Source organism: Cyrtonyx montezumae, unplaced genomic scaffold (assembly GCF_038088225.1).
Source record: "Cyrtonyx montezumae isolate F1298 unplaced genomic scaffold, pur_monq_1.0 scaffold_10, whole genome shotgun sequence".
In the NCBI taxonomy this organism is placed as follows: Eukaryota; Metazoa; Chordata; class Aves; order Galliformes; family Odontophoridae; genus Cyrtonyx; species Cyrtonyx montezumae.
The window spans coordinates 42,502,833-42,530,075 of record NW_027071826.1 but is presented as its reverse complement, the minus strand read 5'-3'; the positions used below and the strand labels follow the sequence as shown (position 1 = coordinate 42,530,075).

At 42.4% G+C, this 27,243-nt stretch overlaps 1 protein-coding gene across 1 annotated transcript in view; it reads right to left on the bottom strand.

Moving 5' to 3' along the window:
• Positions 1-882: 882 nt before the first annotated feature.
• LRRC56 (leucine rich repeat containing 56) overlaps positions 883-27,243 on the bottom strand; it is a 51,624-nt gene continuing 25,263 nt past the window's right edge. The window contains exons 4-13 of the mRNA XM_065755734.1: positions 26,865-26,925; positions 14,616-14,712; positions 14,166-14,363; positions 10,574-10,751; positions 8,728-8,919; positions 7,097-7,161; positions 5,781-5,914; positions 5,228-5,421; positions 2,704-3,082; positions 883-2,141 (exon numbers count right to left, since the gene is read on the bottom strand). Of these exons, the coding sequence (XP_065611806.1) occupies positions 1,802-2,141; positions 2,704-3,082; positions 5,228-5,421; positions 5,781-5,914; positions 7,097-7,161; positions 8,728-8,919; positions 10,574-10,751; positions 14,166-14,363; positions 14,616-14,712; positions 26,865-26,925 (1,838 nt within the window). The 3' untranslated portion in view covers positions 883-1,801. The remainder of the gene's footprint in view (positions 2,142-2,703; positions 3,083-5,227; positions 5,422-5,780; positions 5,915-7,096; positions 7,162-8,727; positions 8,920-10,573; positions 10,752-14,165; positions 14,364-14,615; positions 14,713-26,864; positions 26,926-27,243) is intronic.

Sequence of the window (27,243 nt, the reverse complement as noted above, 5' to 3'; positions counted from 1 at the left end):
GAGTATAGTGAAGTGTCTGTGAAGCATGTGAGACTTCCTTCCCTAAATGTCTCCTGGGCTTTCTCCTCCTTGGCAGCCAAAGACAATCTCTCTTTTTCATCGGAGATGAATGTGTTCCAATTGCAGAGCAGTCCATGTCTACAAAGCCTTCGACACAAGTGAGCACAGCAACCGTGAGCGGTGTAAGAGCCACACCATGTACACAGCTGTGATGAGGACACTGGCACACCCATAGCATTTTGCTTACCTTGGAAGCAGGGACAGACAGCAGTATGGCAGCTGTGTGGTGCGGCTGGTGGAAGTGTCCTTGCCAATGCCAGGGTTGGAACTGGATGGGCTGTAAAGTCCCTTCCAACCCAAGCCACTCTATGATCAATCAGCAGAGCAGCACCTTGTCTTGAGCTATAATTTAGCAATGTAAGGACAAATCCCCGTTTTCTGATCACACCTCCAAGCCTTCTCCCCACTGCAGTGATGCTCCTTGCCCCAAACACAAACAGAGGCAAAGTGGTGCTCATTGAGAGAAGAGCTCCCAGGCACTTCTGAGAGCAGTTTCCAAATCTGTACCCAATGTTCTGCACCCACACAACACGTGCAGCCCAGTCCAGCCACCCCATTTGCCAAGCACAAAAACTCACTTGTGCTTTTTTTCTGCCCTCTTGAAACCAAAGATGCAAAGTGAGAAGGAGGCTCACAATATCTGAAGAGCGTGCTCCTACCCCTCACCCACTGTTACAGCCCTGTACAGAGGAGAGCCCAACTGTTACCCTGCTGCATGTTGTTTTTGAAAACTGTGCTGCCACTTTCTTGGGTCAGGTTCTTCTTGGCCACAGCCATGACCAGTGACACTGTAAAAGAATCAATCTGAGGAGCCAGTTTAATGATGTAAGCACTGTTGTTGGCCAAAGTCTGCCTCATCCACAGCATTTCATGGAAGCATACACCATGTTGGTTTCGATGCTTTTTGATGGAAAATCTCTAGCACTAATCCACTAACACTGGGCAAACTAGCTTTCAGCTGCAGGATATTTTGTAAGAGAAAGCAGTGCATCATGACAAGCTGAAGATTTTGGGCTTTCTCTGCCATTCTGTTCCTTTACTGTTAGCTGATTCATAGAAAGAAGATATAAGACAATAAATTAACTCATCACATAATTACCATTTCATCAAGTGATTTCAAACTGTATATCTAACATGATAATTTAAACTGTAAAAAATGTGATGATGCTCAGTTTTGGACTGCAACATCAATAAAGCCGTGAGGCACAGCGCTGTGATCAGCACCTCAGCCTGCAGCCACTACACCAGCTCTTTTGAACCTCTTCCAGATGTGCCCCACTGAAAAACAAGAGATCATTTTCTTACTTCCCTACTTCATCTTTGCTACTACATTATTTAAAATGACTCGGCCATGTGATATGCAACATGCTCAGGTCAACACTAGCTTGAACCCTTGGCTCTGTCCCTGAATGCTGAGTTCTGCAGAAGACACAGAGCAGGGATGCTTGTAGGCCAGGCTGCTGAGCATGAGGGGGAATGCCACACGTCTCCCACTTCCTCCAGCCCACCCTGGAACTGGCAGGCTCTGAGCCCTGCTGGTTTACTGCCACTGCCTCACCCACAGAACGGGGCACAAGGCAGGAGAGAGGAAATACATTAAGAGCTGTTCTGTTTTAGTGCGTGAAGGCTGCAAAAATAACCACGTTTGCTGTCATAAGAGGTTGATTAGCTCTTATGTTGATCAGCAGGTGCTCTTTAAAGAAAGCACTTCTGGACCAGCTGTAGCCTTAATTGAGGCAAATCATGGCATTTGTTTGAACTGCTCTACTTGCACAGCTCTGCTTTTATCTCGCAGAGGCAGATTAAAGATGGCATTGATCCTCCAAGTGTCAGGACTGCACCCAGTGTGTGGAGATCGTGCAGTGTCAGTGGCTCTGGTGCGCATGGGCTGTGAGTGGGGACTCCTGCTTTGAGATATTGTTGAGACAGCAGGTCTGGCTGGCAGCTCCTGCAGCACTGCCCCAGCGCTTGGGGGGCAAACAGCATTCAGCAGCTCAACTCTCCCTGGGGGTCTTGAGGGTGAGAGGACAACTGGCTGGGGATGGCTGGTCACTCTGTGGGGACTCCTGTCCAGGGTGGGACTGAGAAAAAGAGAGAAAAACACCACAGCGGTATTACACTCTGGATCTGGATACCTGCATTCAAAGAAGCAATGCAGTGTCAACCTTACAGTATGAGGATCTAGAAATAACCACGTCTTGGTGCTTATCTGATGCCTTCCCAACATGGGTTGATGTGAATCCCAAGGAAAAAATACCACAGTGAGACATCAAGAACTCACTCTGGGATTCACTAAAGAAGTCTCAAATGCAACAGAGAATTTATGTGTCCAGAGAGGGCAATGAAGCTGTGAAGGGTCTGGAGCAGAAGTCTCATGAAGGAGGAGGCGCAGGGGAGGCCTTTTTCACTCTCTACTGTGTTGTGAAAGGAGTCTGTGGTAAGGTGGGGGTCAGCCTCTTCTCAGTAACAGCCAGAGGATGAGAGGGAATGTCCTCAAGTTGCTCCAGGGGTGATTCAGGTTGGATATTAAGAAAAAGTTCTTAGAAAGAGTAGTAAGGCATTGGAAGAGGCTGCTCAGGGAGGAGGTGGAGTCACCATCCCTGGAGGCATTTGAGAAAAGGGTAGTGCCAGCAGTACACATACCTGATGCCTGCTGGTCCAACAGCTGCAGCTCCTGAGACTGGCCTCTGCCTGGTAGTGCTGCCATCGGGCTGGCACTGCCCTTGGTAGCTGAGGAGCAGAGGCTCCTGTGTTGCTGGTGTGCTGTGCAGGCTCAGCAGAGCAAGGCCCTTGCCCAGCAGCTGAGCTGCAGTTTCTTGAGTTGCCTGTGCCTGGCATTGGTGTGGCTGCCTGCTCTCCTCTGGGCTGGTTAGCTTCAGGCACCTCACTCTGTGGTTCCTCAGTTGCCGAGGTCTTGCTGCAAAACCCATCAGAGATGCAGGAGAAGGGCTTTTTGGAGAAGATGGAATTAGACAGCAGTACTGGCTGGGGAACACTGTGCCTTCCTGAGCACTTAACAGATCTGAAACACAGGCAGAAGTGCAGCGATTTACTGCTTCATTGTGCTGTTAAGTGACTGACCATCTAGTCCAACTGCCAACCCATCACCACCACAGACCTGCTACCAGGAGCTCCCCATCCTCCTATCCCAAGGCAGGACCAGCCACATCTGCACCATTCCTGGCCAGTGTTCACCCTGACCCATTCTAAGCACCTGAGCTCCCCATCCAGCTCTCAAAAATCACAAAGATCACAGATGGGTAGAACCACTTCTTTTAGCCCATATAATTCTCAGGTGCAATATACAGAAGAAAATTCTTATTAGTGATTTAGAAATATAACAAGCATGAATACATGCTTCAAAACCATTATATATATAGCAGGGATCCAGTTGCTTGTCTATTAAAAGACCCAACTGCACCTAACTGCCTGATGTGCACAGTCTGTGGCAGGAACACTATCTAAAGAACATCCCACCCAAACCCAGGCACAGAAAATTCATGTTTATATCTCCTAATGACTGACATGCATTTTACTGTGTAGATAACCATATAGATTTTCCCATTGCACTATAGGCTTTAAAAATGACTAAATCTGACGTTCGTTTTTTGTGATTGTTTTAAAGATACACTGAGAGAATGGCATGGCATGCCTGACTCCAGAGCCTGAAATATCACTGAAAGACTCCAAAGCATGCAGATTATATAGACCTGATGTTGAGTACACTTTTAAACAGGAGCAGTTTAGCTCTGATGACTTGTCCTTTCCTGGTCAGGATTATTTCCAGCAACAAGCTCTACTACCAGAAAATCACACCAAGTACGACAAACTTCTACATTCAAGTGCTCTCCAAATCTTCAAACACAGTTTCAACTCACACAAGTCAAGAGTGTTTTTAAGTTCCTTGATGAATAAAGTCCATCAGTTGTTAAATTTCTATCAGGCCTGCAAAACGTGCATGCCTGTTAAGGACAGTGAGCAAAGGCTTCTGTATCTATGTTTATTCTATATAAATGTCAATCATGAGGGCTAGTTTCTTGTCATTTGGGATCCAGGTTACCCATCCCATCCCTAGGTGACACCAGATTTCAAACCACTCAAACCTTGTAACCAGATCCCGACAGACCTCAACAACTACACTTATGCCCAACCACTTCTATGAGGAATGGCATACTGAGAGATGGTTGCAGCATCGTCTATTAAATCTAAAAAGTGGATGAGATCACAGCAAATCATACTCTATCTAAAGGAATTATATTAAATCTAAATAGATCATGAGATCATGGTCTAAGATTTTTGTGGCCACTGGACAAAAATGGCCATTGGCCATTTCTTCAGCTCGTTCCAGTCTGCTTCTACTCTTGTTAAGGAGATATTGTTCACTTGACATTTTGTACAGATCATAATTATTTTTTCAAATTGGGATTATTACATTTTTTGTTACAAATATATTTGGAAAAATATATTTTCTCAATTTTGAATAGATTAATTTAGCCCTTTAAATAAATGTAAAACCACATCTCACATGCTAATACCTACTGAAGCAAAAAATGCAACTATTAACAGTGGAAATAGATTTAAGTCATACTTTTTTAATCTCCTCTACTTGATACGTACTTGGAATAACCATTATTAATGTTTCTAATAACCTTAAATACGATATTCAACAACTCTGCTCTCATTCATGTAAGTGCAATTCCAGAGAGGTCCTTGGCTTTCTTCCTGAAGAAAGAGCACATTTCATTTTTAAACACTCTACTGAATGTCTTCCCAGAATTCCCAGCTGCCCACTTGCACCTTAATCATCAGCTCAGACATTACCTGCATCAGTGCCAACTGGGGTAAAACAGCTGAGTTGGAACAACAGTATTTTACACTCACCTGACACCGCCAGTGATCAGTGACACAAGATGAAAGACAGAGGCACATCCTCCCCCTAGCCAGAATGCTACGGTGGTGCAAGATCAGCTTTATTTCCCTTAATTCTACAGGTCTGTGCTGAAATACACCATCTGACAGTCAGCACAGTTGGCTACTATGTCCTAAGCAGACACTAGATGCCAGACCCCAAAAAACAATGCTGTTCCTAAAAAATCTACCAGTCGACAGTCAGTAGCACTTATCCCTACACAGTGTCAACCTTTCACCAGAGGTTTGGGTCTAGTACCTGAGGAGGACCGTGATGGACAGGAGTGGCAAGAAGAATCAGGTGAAATCTCTTCAGTGAGCTCCTCATCAGATGTGCTTCTCAGCTCACTCTCACTGCTGGTGTCCGGGTTGCAGCCTTCATCCTCTTCCTCATCATCAGTAGCTACCTTTGCTGCCAGGACAACGCTTTCTTGCTCAGCAGTGTGTGGGCACCTGGACAATGTGAAATGTTTCACAACTGAGTGTAGCCTTAAGTTAAGAATAATCAGTAAGCTAAGTGCAGGCAAAAACTGAGACTGTAGATTTATCCTCCCACAGTGCTTTGTCAGTTACCTGGAGATATGCAAAATCATCCTAAATGGATCACACATTATTGTCTGACCATCTTAAAGCGCTCCTTTCCCCATCCCACTGGCTTCCCAGCCAGGATGAGCCATCCCAATCTGCAGGGTGGGAAGGCAGGAGGCTATCCCACACAACTGCCACCAGGTGGCCAAAGAGTTTGTTTCATTTCACAGCAGAAAACAAATCCCTCGCACTATTGCACAATAGGAATTCTCCCACACTCTCACCGCCACTTGTGCTGCTCTCTCCAGGCTCTCGGCGCAGAGAAGACATCTTCCTGGCTCACATCTCCTCCTCCTACAGAGATGTCAGGGTTTTCTATCTTCAGACTGCACAGTTTCAAGGAGCTCGCAGCAGGTGGCTGAAACATGACACAAGGAGTCTTGATGACCTCAGGAATTTCCTCCAGCTTAATTTCTTCACTGTGGATTTCAGAAGGCATCAGCCCGAGTGTTGAGATCACCCCTCATCATTGCCTTGTTCTCATTTTAAGAAGCCCCACACCTGTGTCTTGGTACCACCTCTTGGTGCTGAGGTCTGTGGGAAGAACCCAGGGTGGCAGTAACAAAAACATTATCTATATCCCATTTTCATACTGTTCTCCTGTAAGCAAATGTAAACCCATAGGATCGATGCCAATAGGCACATTAAGATCAGTAGCACAAATACTGCGTCATTCATAGAATCATTATTCTATGATTAAAGTTGGAAAAGACCTCTAAGATCAAACTCCAACCATTTGCCTACCACCAGTACCACTCGCTGAACATGTCTCTCTGTACCACATCTAAATGATTCTTGAAAGCCTCCAGGGATGGTGACTCCACCACCTCCCTGGGCAGCCCGTGCCAGTGCATCGCCACTCTTTCAGAGCACTCTTTCATTCAACACGTGGCTGCAGTCCCTTTCCACAACCTAGTTTACAACACAGTAATACAATCAAATATTCAAGTCTGTTTCAGGAGAGAAAAAAGGGAGGGCTGTGTTTTTTTTCCCAGCAGTCCTTTCACATCTGTTGTTGGCATTATGAGAAGCTGCAGACAGTGCAGAGGTGGAGGTGACACAAACATGTCGTTTCCCTGATTTAGCACAGCCTGTCTGAACTTAGACACATGCATCCATGCTGTGCTGAACTCCAGGGACCATAGGAGCTAACCCTGTAAGCCAGACTGCACATCCCATGGGTATTCTCTCCCAAAGCTACTGGCCTGCTGACATGAAAAAGCTGATCTGTATGGCCACAGGACTGCCCCATCATTGAGAACAATTCACTTTTGTGTTTATTTCATCAACAGCAATGACCTCATAGACCTGACTGCACCAACATCAAACCACTGAAAAATATTTGCTAAATAGTTATTATAGAAATAACAACAAATGCTATCAATTTTGACTCGGGGTTTGATTAGTCAGGTTGATTAGAACAGAGGGCTTTGGGTCTGTAGAAGAGATGGAGCCACCCAAACCACAGTGGAAACTCAGTTTATCATAAAATTTATGTGGGCAACCAGGCAGGTACATGAATTGTACAGGAAAAACATACACCTAGCTTTAGCCTCCTTGCACGAAGAGCCTTGATGGGGTTCCCACATATAACTTGGCTGAGTCCTAAGAGAAAAGAAAAAAAAATCCAGCATTTAGCAAATTGTGCTGTCTGTGAAATCAGTCAGCATCATTTCCTGCATATAGGCTCACAGTTTCAGCTCACATGGCTGACACTGATGCTAAGAGGCAGTTTCTCAGTTCCTTCCAGAATCTCTTTCTTCCTGCTCCAGCCCTGACTCCCCCACTGTGCTGATACACACATTTGAAGTGCCAGGTGGTAAGGAAGAGCAGAGAACAGATCCAGATTAAAACAGAATATGGATTTTTTGTTTTGTTTTGCTGGGTCATTATTCAGCTGGATCTTGAGCAGAATCAGGTTTGCCATATGCCTATACAGATGCTCTTGTCAAAACAAGAGACAAGGCAGCAAAGGAGAGGGAAGAAGCAACGAGCATCGGGTGAAACAGCCTCTTATCAGTAGAGCTAGCACCTAAAAAGTGCACGTGAAATTATGGTCTCATTCTCTGGCAAACTGTACTTAGCTTCCACGCACTTTTCTGAATGTACACTCAGCTATTAATGCCACACTGCTTCATCCCAATTATCTTCCAAACTCCTACCTACAGTCAGGAACTGAGGTGCCTAGGAGAGGCAAACACAATTTCTTCCTATCTATTCTGCCCCCTCAGAGATGCTGGAATTGCAGATTCTAAGTCTTCCCAGGGAAACAAGGGAAGGATGCCTCAGGAAGTTTTGCATGTCCTATAAGAAGTGAGCTCTCTTTCCAACCAGCAGTCCCCAGGAGTCCAGCCAGCAGGTCTCACACATATTTTTGTTACCTGCTTTGATTTCCTTGACCTATGTCATGCCCATGCTGCCACTTGCCCCCAGAAGAACAAGAATACAGCTGAGGAAGTTTCATGAATGCCATGCATCCTGAATGAACCCAGAAACCACATGGTCCTCCAACCTCACCCTCATTTATGCTAACGTGGTGGTGCTCTCAGGTGGCAGAGCCAGGCTGCCAGGGCACAGCAGGCATTGGCACAACTGAGGTTTGAGGTAGCCTGTGGATCAGGTATGTGAAGCCAAGGAATTGACTCCTTTTACTGACCCAGTCCTGAGAACCCAAAAGGAAGCAGTCACTGATCGCAGAATGGCTTAGGTTGGAAGGGATCCTAAAGATCATCGAGCTCCAACCTCACTGCCATGGGCAGAGCTGCTACCCACCAGATCAGGCTGCCCAGGGCCTCATCCAACCTGGCCTTGAATGCCTCCAGAGATGGGGCATGCACAGCTACTCAGGGCAAGTAGTAGTGATACATCAAGTGCTACCTGATGGTAGTGATCCTGCTGCAGCATGGATCTGCAGAACACATACTGCACCTTCCAGTGCACAGTTCACTATGGAGTCAATGTGTGTCAGCATGCCTTTCTGGAGAACTAGACTGTATGGATCACTTTACAAAGATCAAACAAGATGTGCCCAAGTTTCTTCATGTAAGCTGAACCTGATGTAGCAGTGGCATGGCTGGGTGTTATTCAAAGCATCCAGGTTTTCACCAGCAGTAATAACATCCAGAAGCAGGTGGAGGTGTGGGAAAGAACAAGATGAAAAAATTACATTACCATGTGTCAAATCACTGGAGTAATCTGGAAACAGATCTTCAGAAACAGGGGGATCTGGAAGAAAGGAGCTGTTGTACAGCAGACGGGAATCGCTACAGCTTCCTGAACTAGCAGACCAGCATGTGGTTCCAGGTCTGGAAGCTGTGGGAGGTCTTGGGCTGGATCCAGGTTGCCTTGCCATTGCACGTGGACCTAAGAGAGAGAAGTTTCACCAGTCTAAGCACAGTGTCTGTGAACCATGCCATCACTGTGGTGTGCAGGCATGATGCTGGTGGTGACAGCCGCTTTACCAATTATCAACTAGGGCAAACCACATACGTGAGTTATGGAGACCTGGGAATTGCAGTGATAGATCTTTCCAGACAGATTATTCCCACACCAGAAAAAAATGTGATAATTGAATTTCCTAGTGGTACAGGACAGGGTGGATTATACAGAAGTGAGTGGAGGCAGATGGAGCCTTGAAATCCTACCTGCTCAAATGCCTGCTGTCCAGGGAGCAGAGCACAGCTGTGCCAGCAGCATGTGCAGCCACCAATTTGTAGGAGAGCAAATCTCATTTCAGTGCCTAGATGAATAGCTTGCACTTTAAAGTGTTGAACATCTAGCAGCTCTACAGTGGAGCAATTGGCACTGTAATAATATGGTCATTTCATTAAGAACTGAGCATTAGAGACCTTCAAGTTATCTTGGCTGTAGATGCTTCTACAGAACCATGAAATACACAGTAGATACAAAGTACCAGAGTCTGTATTGCTATAGGAAAGATGAAAATATGGGGATGCCTAAACCTGACCACGTGAACTTGCCAGTTTACAGCCAAAGGCAAAAATGTAAGTCTGGCTACACTAGAAAACAACACAAACTCTAAGTTAGGTGCTCATTCCACACTGCTTCCCTCAGTCCACATTCATTAACTAGTTTTCCAAACCATAGTTGATGCTGCCAAATTGGGATCACTGAGGGATCAGATTTTAATGGACTTTTTCACTACCATAGCTACTACTACATGTAATGATTTGGATCCACAGGGATTAAAGAAATGACAAACGCACGTATTTATTCCAAAGCAAACTAAATTTTTAATGGAGTACAGTTGGCAGGCAAATCACAACGGTGGGGGTCAGGAAGCCAACGACACTGCCTGTGTTAATGGGAAGCAACAGGAGCAGTTATAGGAAATACTTTGTAATATTTAATGGGATGTGGTAAAGTGCATGTAGCACGATATGTAAAAGCACAGACATTTGAACTATAACCACGGCTGTGAGCAAGGGGACAAAAGATTTATTTTCAAACCGTTTACTCTATCCTAATGAATGTAATGGACTTAATCGTGGAGAAAAAGAAAGCGGAATAGAGGTATTTCAAGACTGTGCAAGGTCAGTCACTAGGAATTTGCTGCCATTAGGAAGACATGACCAAACTGCCTTTGCTATTATTACATGGGAGTAGAAAATCCTGCTACTTTCATGCAACATGGGATTGATTCCTACCATAGAAAGAAAGGGCTGAGAGCAGCTGTTGTTGAAACGGCTTCCAAACTTTGCTTCTTCTAATCACACAAAAAGAATACTAAGAACAGGCTCCCAGCTACTGCTGCATTTACTTGATGCTTTAGAAGGCGTTCGCATTTCTCTGATCTTGGTGGCCAGATTTGAACAGCTTTCATTTAAATTTGTACCACGCCAAATTCCAGCTTCCCCATTTCCCAAGTGAAGAAGACAAGTCCTTTGCCACTTCTCTGCAATTAAGCTTTGGCTCCGAAGAGGCCAGCTAGCACTTTGGCTTCCCTTTTCACACTTCATAACCTGAAAAATGAACCCTGATGGGAAATCTGACGTACCTAACCATGAAATGTCTCCGGGCAAACCACCCTCCTTGATGGATTCCTTGATGATTAGCCAGTCCTCATTCATCTTACTGGAAGGAGGGACAGCAGTCTGGCTTGCTGGTATTCCATCCAAATACTCCAGGTGGGGAATGAGTTTTTTCACTTCAGCTCTGTAATTGTAATCTAGTTCCTGGAGAAATTGAGCAAGTGATCACTTGAACAGTTTGTTCAACAGACTGTGGACTTCCATCAACAGCACAACAGCATTCAGTTTGTATTACTGCCATACACTTCAAAATGCCTCTATGAAGTCAACTCATTTGCCTTATTCAACAGAAATAAATAACATCAGGAGTTACCTTTCGCGCTGTGCTTTCTACTCATATAATTTCTACTGAAATTGATCACAACCACATTCTGAATGCAAACACAATCCCCCCTTGTCCATGGCCCCTCTGCTGCTTATCTGTTGATGACTTTGAAAATTATTATATTACATATACTGTACAGAAATGGAGGCATTTCTGATGGCCACAGAAAGCCTGGGTATCCGCAGTACTTGTCCAGCCTCTTCCCCTGGTTTTGTGATTCTCTGGTTGCTGCATCAACAGTAAGGTTGAATTAGCAAGACTGAAAACATGTTACAAGTGCAGCTATGCTTGCTGATGGATGAAGGCACAACCGTAAACAAGCTGCAGTGAATGAGCTGCATCGATTTTCTGGGGCAGTCTTCAGGGTATTTGCGTGTGATTTTACACATCATTAGAAGAGATGACTTATTTCAAACTGTGCTTTGTTTTGCAGGAGGTTGCATGCCAACAGCAGGTGCACAGGAGGCTAAAATGGACTGCTTTGGGATTTCATTTCCATGTGCTGGAACAACAGCACCATCACTCCCAACACACATGGGCTCACTGACAAGCAGTGGGGAAAGCACTGATGTACTTCTGTACTTATGGGTGGAGCTGACTCTGAATAAAATCATTCATGAACCCATGCCAAGGTCTGGGACCTCTAGGCAACAAAACAATACAAAACAGTTAGGACAGTACTCAGAGCACACCATGAATTGGGCTACTTTGGTGGATTCCAGTCGTGGAAAGACATTTCCATGTGGCACTTCCATCTTTGGGAAAGTTTAGCAATATCTCAGGGCAGTGGGGCATTCAGCTTTGCAATGGAAATACTGCAGTGGGAAATAGTAAGTAACAAATGGCAATAAAAAGTGGTGGTGATCTCTTATGCTTCCTTCAACTTCAATAAGTATAAGATGAGAGTGCATTGCTAGTGGCAGAATATGAATAGATGGCTTCCCTGATATATCAGCCACCTATAAATGAATTGCTCGGTGCAGATAAACGTCTTGCTTTCCAGGACATTACAAGCAGTACGAGAAAACCCCACAGAGCTGTTGTGAGCAGAAATCTTTTGGTGGTAGCTGGATGGTTGTACACTCCCTCCTTCCACACAGCACAGCAGCAAGGCTGGCAGAGGGAGCTCGCCAAATAAAGCGTGTAATTGTTGTTGTTAAGGGGCAGACACCACACTCCTCCAACTGAGCCTTTCATCTTAATTTAGAAAATGAGTCAACCAATCGCCATGCTACCACGTACCGCATGTGCTCTGAACAGAGCCTGGGCTGCAGCCAATCTGCAGCCATGTCCTGCTCAAGCAGAGCATCATGTTACGCTCATGGTACATTACTGCATGAGAGGCTGCAACATTTATCATTGGGTTGTTGCTGTTGGTTTAGATAACAGAGGAAGATGAGCTCATCTGAAAATCAAATTACAGAGAGCGAGCAGGCAGTATGAACAAAGAGCAGTAAATCTAGCTGGGCCATTCCGTACATTGGAAAAAAATAAATAGGAGAGCTTTTATAGAGTTACAGCAAGGCCACACTACAACAGGAAGACTGAGGTATCAGAACCTGTATCTACTCTTTTCTGTATTTCAGGTGACTTTGTCCATCAGAAGCAGGCAGTGCTTCCTTACTGTCAGAATATTTGGGTTTTTCTCTTATGATTACATCTTCAACAACAGAGAAATGCTGATGGAGAAATCACCGTGAATATAAACAGCTGCATGCGTGGTCTCTGAAGCACACTCCTAACAGCTCAAAACAGAAAACGAGCGTGTAATATTGTGCTTCAGATTCCAGAGAGGAAAATTATGATAACTAAAGCGCTACCCTTCTGTTGCTGCTTTTACTGAGGAATATGATCAAACCAATAATTTAATCTCAGAAATCTTAATAACTTGCAACCTTAAAAATGTGGAGATGCAAAATATACACATATCTACTACATTATTGAGTTTCACTGATAGCACCTCAGTTTTCAAGACTAAGTCCAGGACAAGTATCAAATTCATCCTTTCACGGCAATTAGTGATACGGGTACGACCCCTTTGAAATGCACAGGGAAGCTACGGAACACGGTACAGCAGATATGCAGCCCCAGCTCCTGCTTTCTTACTTCTGTGTTATCAGCTCCTTATGGCACTGCTGTGGGATGTACCATCCTTAGTGAATGCTGTGTATTATCTACCCATATATGAGTGGATGATAGTATATAGCATGTCAGCTGCAAAGCTGTCCTCTGGTATGTGCTAGACCTCATGTGACAAAAATGAAGAACGGTCTTTTTTGATTCATTTCTTAAACTCTGACTTTCTTCTAGTTACCTTCTGAGTAGATGCCAATAAGCTTTCTGTTATAGCTCAAGAATGCTAATATTTTGAAGCAGGATAAAATGAAAGAGAGCAGTACGGCTTTGAGACTGTTCACATAGAATTAGATCTTCCTTACTTTTCCAGCAGACCACCCTGAAACCCAAGGCAAATCACGTATTGCTTTGTTTTCATCTCTGCAACACAAAGAATCTCCTGCACTTACCAAAATATCTTTTTAGAACCGATTTTATCATTTCAGTAAGAGATGAATCGCTGTAATTTGTATCTCCAGCTTTTACAAAGGTATTTTTGGTCACTGCATTTTAACTCTTTCAGGGAAAGGACAAGCAGCAATTCCTATAATACAGCTTTTCCTAGTTACTTCAAGCATCAACTCCAGTTTTTGAGAATGGGGATTCTGAAGAAACTGCCATTGGACAGGTGATCCTCCAAAAGAATACAAAAGCCAAAAGAGAGATATCTGAGACATTACACTTGGTACATCCCATAAGAAAAGCATTAGCTACTTTCTAACTGGCTGTAAAAAAAACTCTAATAAGCTGGAAGGACCCACACAGCTGAGGTCCATGCTCTCCTTCGTTCTCCTTTAAGACTTCATATCACACAGCTAAATCCTAAGCCAGGGAGGCACCCTTGGAAGAATAGCTGATACCTAGTTTAATCCCATTATGACGGGTAGGAAGTCCCACACTGACAGGGAACAGGCCTGACTCCTGACCAGCACTCCTGGTATGCCATTGGCACTTATGTGAGAGACAATTTCCTTGAGAGGACAAAATCTACACAGACAAAACACAGGAAATGTGTCCCACATCATTACTCAGATTAATACAATTGAGAGACATTTCTCATCTGCAACTCAAATTTCATTACAAAAAATTAACATCATCCGTACAAAACACTTTCTCACCTCTGCAGATTCTGTATTTGGCTTTAGACAAATAAGGTTGCCCTCCACTGTCAGGCTGCTCAGTTTGCAGCAAAGCCCCAGGTACTGCATCTGGTTGATGTCCTCAATATTGTTCCCTTCCAGGTCCAAAACCTCAAGGTGATCCAAAAAGCTCAGTGGGCACAGGTCTGAGATTTTGTTGTAGGCTATGTAGAGTTCCTCAGCACAGGGAAAGAGAAGTATTAACAGGTTCACATTAGAACAGTCACTATTTGCAAAATATTCAAAACACAACAGCATAGAATTACATTTGCATAAAGGTGCATGGTTTTCAAATGTTGCTGTTGCCACCTAGCACTAACTAAAGTCCTTTAAAAAACAAAGGGTGAGAACAAAAACTACAATTAAAGAGAAAACATCAACTGAAGATACATTCTGGATCATCATTTGGCAGAACACATTGATACTTACTTTTAGAGAGCTGCAGGCGGAGATTCCATCTAAATCCAAGAGCCCACAACAAGCCATCCACAGCACATGGAGATGGGACAATGTGGTTCCGAGATCCCTTATGAAACAAATAATGGAAGCTCTATTTGAACGGACAAAAGAATTCAGGACTTGCTTTCTTAAGGGAGCTTGCTTTGGCAGGGAGGTTGGACTAGACGATCTCTGGAGGTCTCTTCCAACCCCTACAGTTCTGTGATACTTTTTCCTAGAATTAGGTCACTGCTACTTTCCTCAAAACACATTTTTTTACAAGAAATGTAATCAAAAATGTCACCTTCAAAGGTGGGAATGCAGTTGCACTGCAAACTTTTCTTTCACAGAGACCCTTGTTCTTGTATGCCAACATACCTCTCTAGCTCTGTTTGAAAAAAGATTCTTCCAAGAGCTGTGTCATAGTAGTTCTTTCGTAAATTGCACTTACATGCTAAGAACCAAGTGAGGTTTATTTATGCTGGCACCATTCATTTTACAGGTATAAACCCAAACTAACATATTTAGGCTGACTCACAGTCATCTTACTTTGTAATTGCATTGAGTTACCTTCTATGTGTTTTTGCAATTGAAAGGAATAGAACTCTTAGCAGATTTTTTTTCCAGTCTGCAGAAAAGTATTAGTTGTTCCATTCAATTTGCTCACTTTTTAGCTCTAAAATGTGAGAAAATGAACCATTTGTATGAACTCCAAACCTTCTGGTCATAATCCAGAGAAATACGTACCAACCTGCTTACCTCCATGCATGTGGAATGTCCCACTGATACCACAGTGGTGTCAGTGTTGAAAAAGATATCACAAAATGCAAAAGAATGGCAAATCAAATTGGGGAACTGGGATCACCTTCTATCTTTGGTAACATTAAGTTGCACAAAGCCATTACTCAAATAATAAAAAAATAAATAAAATAAAGTACGTTGCATTATTAAATCCCAAGCCAACCCAAAGCCCAGAATTCTATCCAATAGCTGAGATACCAGACCATTTGCATTATAAAGAACAAATTAATTGAAGTGGGCAACTAAACACAAGGATGGCTTATCAGAGGAGGCTGAGTTCCTACAGAGAGACTCTTGGACTTCAAAATTGTGGATTAGTGTTTTTTTATAATTTATCTGTCAATGCACTTTCTAGGAAAAAATTGCAGAAGATAAAAGAATATGGTCACAGGGTCTCTTCCCATCTTGGAGTACACGTAACAGCTTGCTTATTTGTGCCTTACCTCTATGGGCCATAGGGAAAACGAACAGTTTTGCACTGCCCTCAGCGAACTTTGTGCAGCTTTGATGCAGTTTTGCAGCAAAAGAGACCACAGCAAATTGCATGCTCCATGGCTGCTGCACATTCAGTCAACCCACAGGGTCAGAAGTGCTTTCACAAGTGGGACTCAGGTATCTTTATTTGTGCTTTTTTGTTGTTTTTCCACTGCCCGATCACCTGGGATAAGCCATGGCAGGAGAAAGGGGACAGTATAAGGCAAAACAAAGTATGGGGGCACAGAAAAGTATCTCCAGAAGCCTGGGGATCCATCAGGCAATTCACCAAACACAGAGATAGAAAGGAGCTTCCAGCCTGAAACAAACAGGTCTGGGAGGTTTGCACCCCTCCCTGCCTTATAGGGTAGGATTTGCCCATGGGTATTATTCAAATCCATCTCACTTCATCCCTTCCATACCTGCTGGTCATTCCTCTGAAGGTCTCGCTTTGCCTGCTGGAAGTGTAAGGAAGCACACACTGGATACGTTGAAAACAAAACGTTTCAGTAAGGTTCTATGGCGCCTGAAGTATACAGGCAGGGCAGTTCTCCAAGTGGTCAAAGCAAAGCAAGTCAGAAAAATCTCCGTCAAATAATAAATCTTTCCATCAAAGGCTGCTTCTTGTATGTCACTGTGTCTCCAGACCTTGTAAAAGATCTTCCAGAGACTATTTACACTGTGCTTATTTCATAAACAGAGCAAACAGTCATCCCAAGGTTTCCCAAAGGAGCAGATGCCTTCCAAAGCAATAGTTACAGAAATTTATTATTAGATTTGTAAGCTGTGTGCCAGTAATAAGAAAGAAATTAATTTACATGTAAAAAGCAGAACCTACCATCAACCAAGGCCTATACACCCATCAGCTCAAATACAGCAGGCATCAGGAATGAAAAGGAAATATATTGCTCACTTCATGGCCCACTCAGAGCACTGATCAGTTTTTCAATTTTCAAGCTAATTTTGGTGCAGAATCAACTTTTCTGTAAGCCAATGGACACAAGTCAATGAGAGTGGTCAGTCCCACTATCACACTGATGAAACAAGTACTTCTGATGAACACTCTGTTTATTGGACTAGCAAAAGCGAGGACAATCCTAACATGATTCCCTTAGAAGCAGCATGGTATGATTCACAATTTCAGTCATGTACTTCTTACCTAATGGTGTTTTACCACAAAATGATTTTTTTTATAATATGTTTGTTATTATTGTTAGGGCTTTTTTTTCCTGTTAACACACAGGATGGTGAAACAAAGCCACTTGTTCATTCCCAAGTGGTTTTACACAAAGCCCTGAGAAGAAACAGCCATCCCTTCTCCTGCTAAAATCTCTTAATGAGTTTGGAAGAAGCAGCTCCTCCTCCTACCCAGAGGTCAAATGGTCCCAGAGTTAAATCATATTTTCCCCCTTGCGTGAATTGGACAGATATGGTTTTCAATTCCAGTGCTGGCTTTGGCTGAATCAAGTGCACATGAACGTGACCAGCTCCTGCTCACAGTGCCTACAGAGTCATGCACAGCACCGTATTCACTGTGAATTACGAGCTAATGCATTTTCAGGCATTCTCCTGGCTGCTGGAGGGGTGAACTTTCTGGGTCACAGTCACATTTTGGCCCTGCGGATCTTTACTCCTGCATCCACAGTGAGTGATCTTCAGTCCGAGACATTACTGCAGCAAAGTGCACCTGCAAATATTTTATTTGGTAACTAACAAAAGACTCATCTGGAAGCTGTGACAATCTCACTGCAGTATCACAAAAACTCCCTCATTAATTACTGCACAGATGATCCCTCCTGAGAGTACAGTTGCTGTAAGGCTGCAGGGTTAAACAGCAGTGTAGCTCAGAGCAAGCAGCTCCCAGCAGACAACTGCATGCACCTGCACTTCTGAAAACACTTCTGAAATATTCTGGCTGGTGGAAGGAGAACTTCAGAGCATGCAAGAGAAGGGAGTGCCTCCTCTGGGCCTAGCCCTGCTGCATCTGGCATGTGCAGCTTCCAGGGGTCAAGGCAACATGGGTTTGCAAGAATTCATAATATCATTAAGGTTGGAAAAGACCTGTAAAATCATCTAGTTCAACCATCAGTCCAACCTCACTGTTGCCACTGGCTCTTGAACACCTCCAGGGTGGTCTTCCACCACTCCCCTGGGCAGTATGTGCCAGTGTCTCAGTGCTCTTTTTGGGAAGAAATGTTTCCCAACAGCCAACCTGAACCTACTCTGGTGCAACTTAATGCCATTACCTCACCTCATGAATGTGAGGGTGATGTGCAAACAACTAGCAGATAGAAGGAACCAGCAGACACCATAGAGGAAACAGCTTCATTAATATACACATCAGCTAATTCAGTTCCAGTAGGCAAGTGTCCTATCCCGAGTGATGTGGAAGCTCGTAACTTCACAGAAAGGGCTAGGAATCAATGGGCAAAGCAGCTAAAAATTCTGCAGTGGTTTGTATGGGTCAGGTCTGACGTGAAAAGACAGAGCACAGGGTGAGAACGCGTGCGTCATCATTCTGACTGTGGCAAACAGGATTACAGTCTCTGAGGCCGCCAAACAAATGTCCTCCGAAGAAATTACTGCACAAACATAATTGCACATTTGCCTACAGAACATATGCTGAACACCCAGTCACATTTTTAGTACCTAAAAATGAAAACCAACATAGTCTTCCCCAGTTTCATTGTGATGCCACAAACTTACATACACTTATACGTGTATAATTTTTTTTTCCCCCTCCATTCAAAGGAATAAACAGAAGGGTTTGAAAGTGGACTTCCAGCCAGCTCCAAACACTGCTTCAGGGAACAGAACTCATCGAACAGCTCTCTGTTCTGTGAGGGTCTTGGCAACACCCACCCACTTGTGCGCAACCATTCAAGATTTTTCCCATGAAATGTGATGCTCCCATCTTGTCATCACTCCCCAAAGCTGGGGGGAGAGTGCAGGGGCAAGGAACAGTTTGGCTCACAACACCTAATAATAGTTTGAGAAATAATAACATGTCCTTCCATTAATCCAGCCTCCTTGTTCTTCAGGGATTGACTCATTTGAGCCAAAATTCTGCTGGATGGAGACCAGACCTAGAGAGCCAAATCCCGTTCTTGGTTTCAGTACAATAAATCTCGAGTAGCTCCACAGAACTCAAGCTACCCGGTAAACACAACAGCACATCCTCTAGCAGAGCCCAGACCTGCACATCCATCAGCTTCAAGATCATTGTTGCTTTTGGAAAGCGCTTTAGAATCATTCACCTATGAATAAAACACTAAATCCACTGAACTTGCAAACAGTATTTTAAAGCACACACACATCTGTGAAATAAATCCGCAGTAGCAATATATCTGAAATTGGGCTTGATGCTAGCATTTATTTTTAAAGGTCACTCAAAGTGAACATATTGGTGATTGGAGGGATTCTGAATTTAAGAGTGACTGAGCTAATGTCTTACAAAGTAAAGAAAGAAAATAACTGATGTACAGAGATCAAGCTGAATTTATCAAGCCATACAGTGATGACAACAATCCAGTCCATATGTCAGTACACAATGATTCTGTTGTACTGATAATTCTGACATCAGAAGCAAAAACTTTTTAAGGCCTGAATGTAATTTAAATCAGTAACACATGTTCCAATAGGAAGCTTACAAATAGTTTCATTGTACTGTCAAGTAGCTGTAAAGCGTTCAGAACTGTAAAACTGATTGTATGCACGTGTTGCCCTTGATCAAACCCATGACACACCCCAACCCTGCAAGCAGAGCTAAGGCCATGTCCTCATGACCCTTGCAGTGTCCTTTTGCTATCAAGTCCAACTTGGCATATGAATGCAAAGAGCTGGCTGCAGGGAGATGCTTCACAGTACTGCAGCCTTGCTTGGTTTTATACCTCCAAAATTCAAGTAGCGAGATGCTGAAGCTGTTGGCTTGGATGCCCTCTGTCTTGCACCTCACAACCATTGTACTCAGGTAGCAGCAGAGTCTCTCTGTTTTCCCATTTCCATCAGCTGCAGTGATGATGCCACTGGCAGCATTTCACAGTTTTATTTCAAGTTTTTGTTTGTTTACTTCCTTATAAAGAAAAACAACAATAATTTAAAGTTTGGAAGTGGACTAGGATGTGGCACAGTACTTTTTACCCGTGGACCTCTGCCTCACACTTCACAGAGAGAGCTGCAGAGAGGAAATGTAACTCTCCCTGCGATGACAATTGGCACAACAAGGATAGCTCTCCAAGTTTTATGCTCTGCCAGAATACCTATCAGTTGTTTTAACTCAGCTCCCACAGTGTGAAATTAGGAGGGGTTGCCAGTGTGATGCTGCGGGCCAACACTTGCCCTTGACCTTTCCTACCTGACACGAAGCTGGGCCACAGAGATGATGCAGAACCCAGCACAACGCTACATCTTACACACTCCATGAAAGCAAGGCCATTTTCAAATAGAGCAAAGTTCTGACAGTAAAAATGTCACACACATGTATCAGTTGTCTCTCAGCCGAGACCCAGAGCTACTGCTATTTCCTATAGGTCTGACAGTCCCTCACTCTCACTGTTGAAAGTTTACATATAAAAAGTAAAGGATAATGAAACCATGGTTAAAGAATGAGTTATTTACAATGTAGGACTGAATCCCACAGTACTTTGAATTTCCTGCATGAGTATCTTCTAAATCTCCCACGTGTTGTGTGCCTGCTTTGCAGGATATTCCAGGTCTGAACTTTGGCAGAACGTGATAGATATATTGCAACTTTGACTGAGTGCAGATCTCATCTTTCAAAATCAAAACTTGAAACTTCTAATGCTACAGATTAAGCAGAAGAAATATTTCATAAAAGCTCCAAATGAGCTGACAAGATGCTTTGGTATTAAAAATCTCTTTTTCTTAAAACAAACAATCCTTCACAAGACTTCTGTTACTGAAAGTGGTGGCAGTCTACAGGTTCTCCATATGAAGAACACTTAGTGCAGCTTAAGGCAAAGAGTGAAGAATGGGTGTGAGTGATACTTGCTGACTGAATCCCAGATCTCACTTCCTAAAACACAAAGGCATTTTGGTATTACTTTTTGCAGGTTTCGATCCATCCCAGAGAGACCCAATGCGGTCTGTAACAATCTCAGGGCAAAGGGATAAAACTTCACCAAAGAGCAAATCAGAAATCTACAGAAAAAGAAGTGTGCAAGTGGAAAAATAGCAATGTGTCCTCAGTGTACAGTAATGTGTCCACAGAAAATGAGAACAACTAAATCATATCCCATATGGAGAACGCTTTATAGAAAGTAGATTATTAAAACTGGTTGTGCAATGAAATCCTATTTATTCCTTCATTGCAAATGCATATTGCTTGCAGTTACTGACTAATTAATGCAAAGAGCTTGATTCCTTTTCTCTACCCTTCCCTTTTCCAAATCAGCACTTACCTTGCACTCCAAGGTAGCATAATTTCCAAGACTTTTCCAATTTTCCAAAACATTAACTCCAAGAAACATAATTTTTCACTGAACACAATAATTTTCCAAAAAAAAAAAGCAACAAAACAAATACATAAAAAGCCAAGAGGCAGACAAGCAGCTCTCGTGGAGGGCAGAAGCAAAGCAACCTGCAAACACAGCATGTAATGCTACCATTATTTTTCTGCCTACTTCTGTGAGGCCAGCCCCTCCTGATGGCTGCTTGGACCACAGCTGTTGAGGAAATGAAGGAAGGTGGATAACTTCACCTGCAATGGCCTAATGATTACTGCTTCCCAACCCAACTCTTTGGGTTTTCTCAAATGACAATTATAACCATTCTGTCTTACCACTGACTAAAGCGTATATTTTCATAAGCAATCTCCAGCTCTGACATCTGAAACACAACAGCTGCAAACCCTAATAACTGGGTATATAAAGCACTTACTTGCTGCCAGATATCTGCTAGTTACCACTAACATTGCAATTTATCAAATTATAGTAGTATCCAGGGCATGTAACTGAGATCACAATCCCATCAGAAAAAGCCCTGCCCATAACTCATAAAAAGACCGTGTCTGCCCTGGGTAATACATAAAGCAAACAACTGAGATTGAAGAGATGGCAAATTTCTACAGCTAGCCCATTTCTAGCTCAAGAAACCACAGCTAATCCCAAAAAAGAGTTGTATTTTTGAAGTTTTGGTCCAGTGGCTCAGCCACGAAGCCACTGAATTCCCTCTGTATGTCACTGGGCTGCAGGAGCTACAACTGAGGAAGGCTACATAGAATGTAGGGTGCTGGAGACAAGAATCAGGTTTCCCTAGAGCCTAAAGCAGACCAGCTAAGTGTGCTTTACTGAAAATAATCCAGTCAACTAAAAATAGCTGCATTTCTATCCCCAAATCATTACTCTTTTTTTTTTAATCAATAATACAAATGTCCTTAAAACTATCACCGCTAAATAAAACTTGAGGTCACAGCAATTTTGCCAAGGTTTATGATATTCCCAGGGATGTGCAGGCATTAATACAGAGATTAAGTTTCAACTCAGATGCTTTCTTTCCTAGCTCCTGGAAAGCACCCAAAGTCCTCAAAGACTATCTTAAGATAGACTTCACAGCAACTTTACTTGCTGAAAGGTTTTCAGGCTGCCTACACACAAGAAACGATTGGAGCGCTTTCTAAAGAAACCAACTTGCACTGGAAAATAAATGCCTTCCTCATGCAGAAAAAAAAAACAAGTGTAAAAGCAAGTAGTATTGCTCTGGGCACTGAAATAAGGACACAAAGAGATTCAGAAAGGCTGAGTGAGAGCAGCAGTCCTCTGACTGCGTGTGTCAGTACAGTGTAATGCAATGGGACCCTGATCTGTCATTAAGGGCTCTAACTACTACTGCAATACAAAGGGATCACCTGTTGACAAACATCTGTGTCTTTAATACAAGTATCTGACATGAGATTAGAAAATAGTTTGGAATTGTAACCTAAAAGCCCTCTGTTGCACAAAATCTGTTGTATTTATACATCAGATGTAGAAATTCTCTAATTGCAAAAATATATATATAAAAAAATAGAAATGGCTGAAAGATGGGAAAGCAAACCAAGGAGAAAAATAGTGAGGAAAGGAAAAAGATAAATAAAAAACAACAAACAAACAAACAAACAACAACAACAACAACAACCCCTCCCCCCCAAAAAAACAAAACAAAAAAACAAAAAAAACCCCACAGCATGGTTTAAAGGGAATGATGCCCCTCTGTAACTTCTGTTTGAGAGAGCACTGCCCATCAAACCCAGACACTCCATAAGCAGCACTTCCAGTTTTGGGGTCATTTGTGTTATGGCTCTGTTTAATACAGGATGGTGTGACTTGGTCCAGATCCAAGAAAGCACTCGGACTAATGTTCAGTTTTCAGCTTGTAAGCAGCTCCGCTGAAGTCAAACTTCTTGTGACTTTAAAAGGTGAGAATTTGCCTGAACTCTTTGTTGGATGAGTACCAGGGAATAATATAGCTAATTACAAATTCCTAAAGATCTTGATTCAGGTTGCAAAGGTATTTCTAAACACTTGTTTAAAGCCCTTGCCCCTAATTAAGAAAGAAGTAGTTTGGCTCTGCTTTGTTAAAGTAATTAAATCATCAGCAAAACCCTTGCTTCAAGTCACTTTTTTTTTTCACATTTTCAGTCATTTCACTGTCAAGAGGGCCAGAAGCTGAATGCACAGACTCCAATACAGCCAGTCATGCCCCCAGGAGCTGGCATTAAAAGAAATAAAATAATAATAATCACCTCTCCTAAGGTTCAGTATAAAAACACGAGTACTATCAAACTTTCAAGTGCTCTGCACCTTCAGGACCACTGTCTCTCATTTCCACTTTCCCAGGATGACTTGGCTGGATTACCATCCTCTCGTTCTGGAGGACTCCTACTGTAGAAGGGTAAGAGCAATATGAGAATAGGATGCAGTGCAGACTGCAGCAAAGAAATTTAAACTCTGGATGAAGGAAATCTGCTTTCCCTTCTCTATATCCCTCATACTTATACTGGCCCCTCACTCTGCAGTCTCTGGTTTTCATCTCTCTTAAAGTAGAAGAACTTCTCTGTATTATAAGCAGTTCTTTAAGTAGCCCTGGGAGCAGATCGGTCTTCTGCTAGCTCAGCTAGAGCTGAATTGGAGGAAATGTACTTCAGCTGGTGAAACAGCTTTTGCTATAAACCTATGGGAACCAATTCCTGAGATTCCATATCTGATACAAAAGCCCTTTCATAAAGATTTTTATCTAACATGTTCAAACAGATCTCTTCATTCATCCTTGAATTAAGAAAAAAGCAATCTGATAAAAAATATACACGCAATATGCCAAAGCAGAAGCAATAATTCATTGGCTTTGAAATATGGTTCTTTTACTGGAAACATTAACAAGAGAAGGAGTGTGTGTCATCAGAAAAGCTAGTCAGATTTTAAGACACTTTTCAGAACAGGCTCCATGTTTTGTTCTCAATTATCGGTTCATAAATCTAGAATTTCTTGGCTGCTGGTAGATGGGCAAAGGTCATCAAATGAGGACCTCATAAAATTAGTGTGATTTAGAAAATGAAAAAAGATCAGAAATAAATTATTTCAAAGTACAATGGGCATTCCAAGCTGTTACCCTTTAGTAAGAGGCCAGTGGAAAACTGAAAGTAAAACCCAGAAATAGCCATATATGAAACACCCTCAATCTTTTTGTCCTTATCTTTGTTTCAACAAACTAACCGAGCAGCCTGTCCATTTCTGTCAGCCTGTCAGCCTGTCCATAAGACATTTCATCTTACCTGCTGCTCATTTTCAAACCACAGCCACAATGATTCTGACCTTATCCCTAAGAAAGTTTACAGGAATTACTTTTATCAAGTAGGAAAAACATTCTTCTACCATTTTCAAAAACACCAGTTAGATGGGTTTGGTTGAATACAAAATAAAGTAGTCACTTTTCTGACAGAATACAAGCATCAACAATTTTAATTCATAAAACAAACAAACAAAACAAACAAAAAAACCAACACCAAAATAACAGTATTAATAACTGGAAGCAGCCTGTTAGAATGGCAGTGGCTCTGTTACATTGCCTGTAGCAGACATCACTACTGCTCTGAAGGCAATGCTGCTTTAAGGGGTATTATGTTGACTTGATGCAAATGCCCAAAACTGAAGTTCAAGTCCCAGACTGTGCTTGCACTGTGAGCCATGCCCTTATATGATCTATATTTACCAATGATAAAATGTAAAACATTGGAATTCATAAATGAAAGCTATTCCTGTCCTTCACCAACTGCTCTGTGAGAGGAAATTCTTGCTCCTCCTTTACATGTACTCCTAACTACTGCATTTGATTGGCACATAAAAAGCACATCTACTTAAAGCTGAAAGTGTGTAGCCTCTCATAGGGTCTGTGTGCCCAGGGAACTGTCACAACAGGCTTGGTATCCAAGCCAAAACATCTTTGCATTATAGTTGATCAAATCAAAACGCAACAAGAGACCAAGTGCTGTCTGCATCAAGAGCAAGAAGGACGTCATGTCACAGAAAATGGATTGCAGAACCTTCTCATGACAATACAAAAGGAAGTGCAAAACCTTGCTAAAGCCCTAAGTCAAATAAATCAGGCAGTGTTATTCAGAAGTTTTTCTGAACTTCATCCTGCATAACAGAAACAGCCATGCACCATTTTAAGAGAATATAGATTTCTAGGCAAACTAAAATCCACTTTTTACCTTTTTTTTTTTTTTTTGTATAGAAAAATGTTTTCTGAGGCTGTCAAAAATGGGTTTCTTTTTCACCAACTACATACTCCGTAGAAATGGAGAAAACTTCATTACATGGGTTGGCTGTCATTAAAACATTTGCAGCAATGTAGATTCACCACTTTCCCAGGTTATGGATTGTGAAACGAACGAAAAAACAACTTTACAGAGCAAATACTTCATCTTATCATCAGAACAAGGGACAATATGATCTAAGTGTAGCAACTGAATAATGAAGTAGCATTTTTAAACACAGTTATCTAAAGATTTTTTTTCCTCTGATTCAAAGTCCTGTTTTACAAGGTCATGTATGATTGAGAAGCAGCTAGTGTTCTGACACAGAACAAATGACAGTCCAGGTAATCCATTCTCATAATGGCTGTCAGATCGAATCTGCTCAATTTTCTTTTACATTTTTTATCCTTCTAGTGACTAGTATAAGCTCAGTCAAGGTCCTTAATAAAGGGATGGTGTTCAGATCACCCATCATAAAAGCTGAAAGTTTGTTAGCTACTTTATTGACAATGCATTGGAGAATGAAGAATTCATTGCTGCTATCCATTAGAAAAGTCACAGAATCACGGAATCATTAGAGTTGGAAGAGACCCTTAAAGGCCATGTAATCAAACTCCCCTGCAGTGAACAGGGACATCTACACTAGATCAGGTGCTCAGTGTCCCTTCAGCCTGATCTTGAGTGTCTCCAGCACTCAGCACCTCCCTGGTCAACCTGTGTCAGTGCCTTATTGCTATAAAACTTACTCCTTACATCCAGTCCAAATCTCCCCTTTTTCAGTTTGAAGCTGGGGAGATGAAGCTTCAGAGCAGCTCTCAGTAAGCGCAGCCTACTGACTTCAGTCAAGTCAAGGAGATTTTCATCTGCTGAAGAACTGGTTTGACCTGTATAAAAGCCCAAGGGCTGAAGCAAGCATCTAGATATACATGAGGTAAAATTCTGACTCTGAAATTTCTGCAAATTTCCATGGATGTCAGCATGGCAGGAACTGTAGGGTAATTTGTTGGTATCACTGCAGCTACACTGATTTATTCCAGTTTTAGGTCCTTTCCTTAAACTTAGGAGGTTGTGATATATATATTTGTGACCCAATCCATTACCATGGCATGTGGAAATGATAGGAATAAAAGCAACATAAATGAAGATTTTATCATTTAAATAAAACGGAGGGCCGTTATTCTTTATGTTTGCTTTAGTTATCATTCATTTCTTACCTCACAGATACGAGCAAGCTATTGTTCAACTTCAGCTCTCTCAGATTAGGTAGATAGGCACCTACAGGATCAGAATAAAGAATCATTTTGCACACCTGGTAGTAGAATAAAGGAAACTTCTGACGATTACAAGTTGAAGCATCTTACTTTACCTATGTTTCTCATCTATTCCTGGCAGATCTGTGCCGGACCTCTTCTAAGAAAATTAATGAAGTTCTCTTAGAAAATATTACATCCTTTGCATTTTTGCAACACATATGTACTGTCTGCTTGACTAAAAAATTACAGTTTTGAAAACACTCTCAGACAACTCTGATAGAGCACCTCTCCAAAGAGACAATAAAATCAGGCTTCATGATGACTGTTTTCTTTGTTCTGA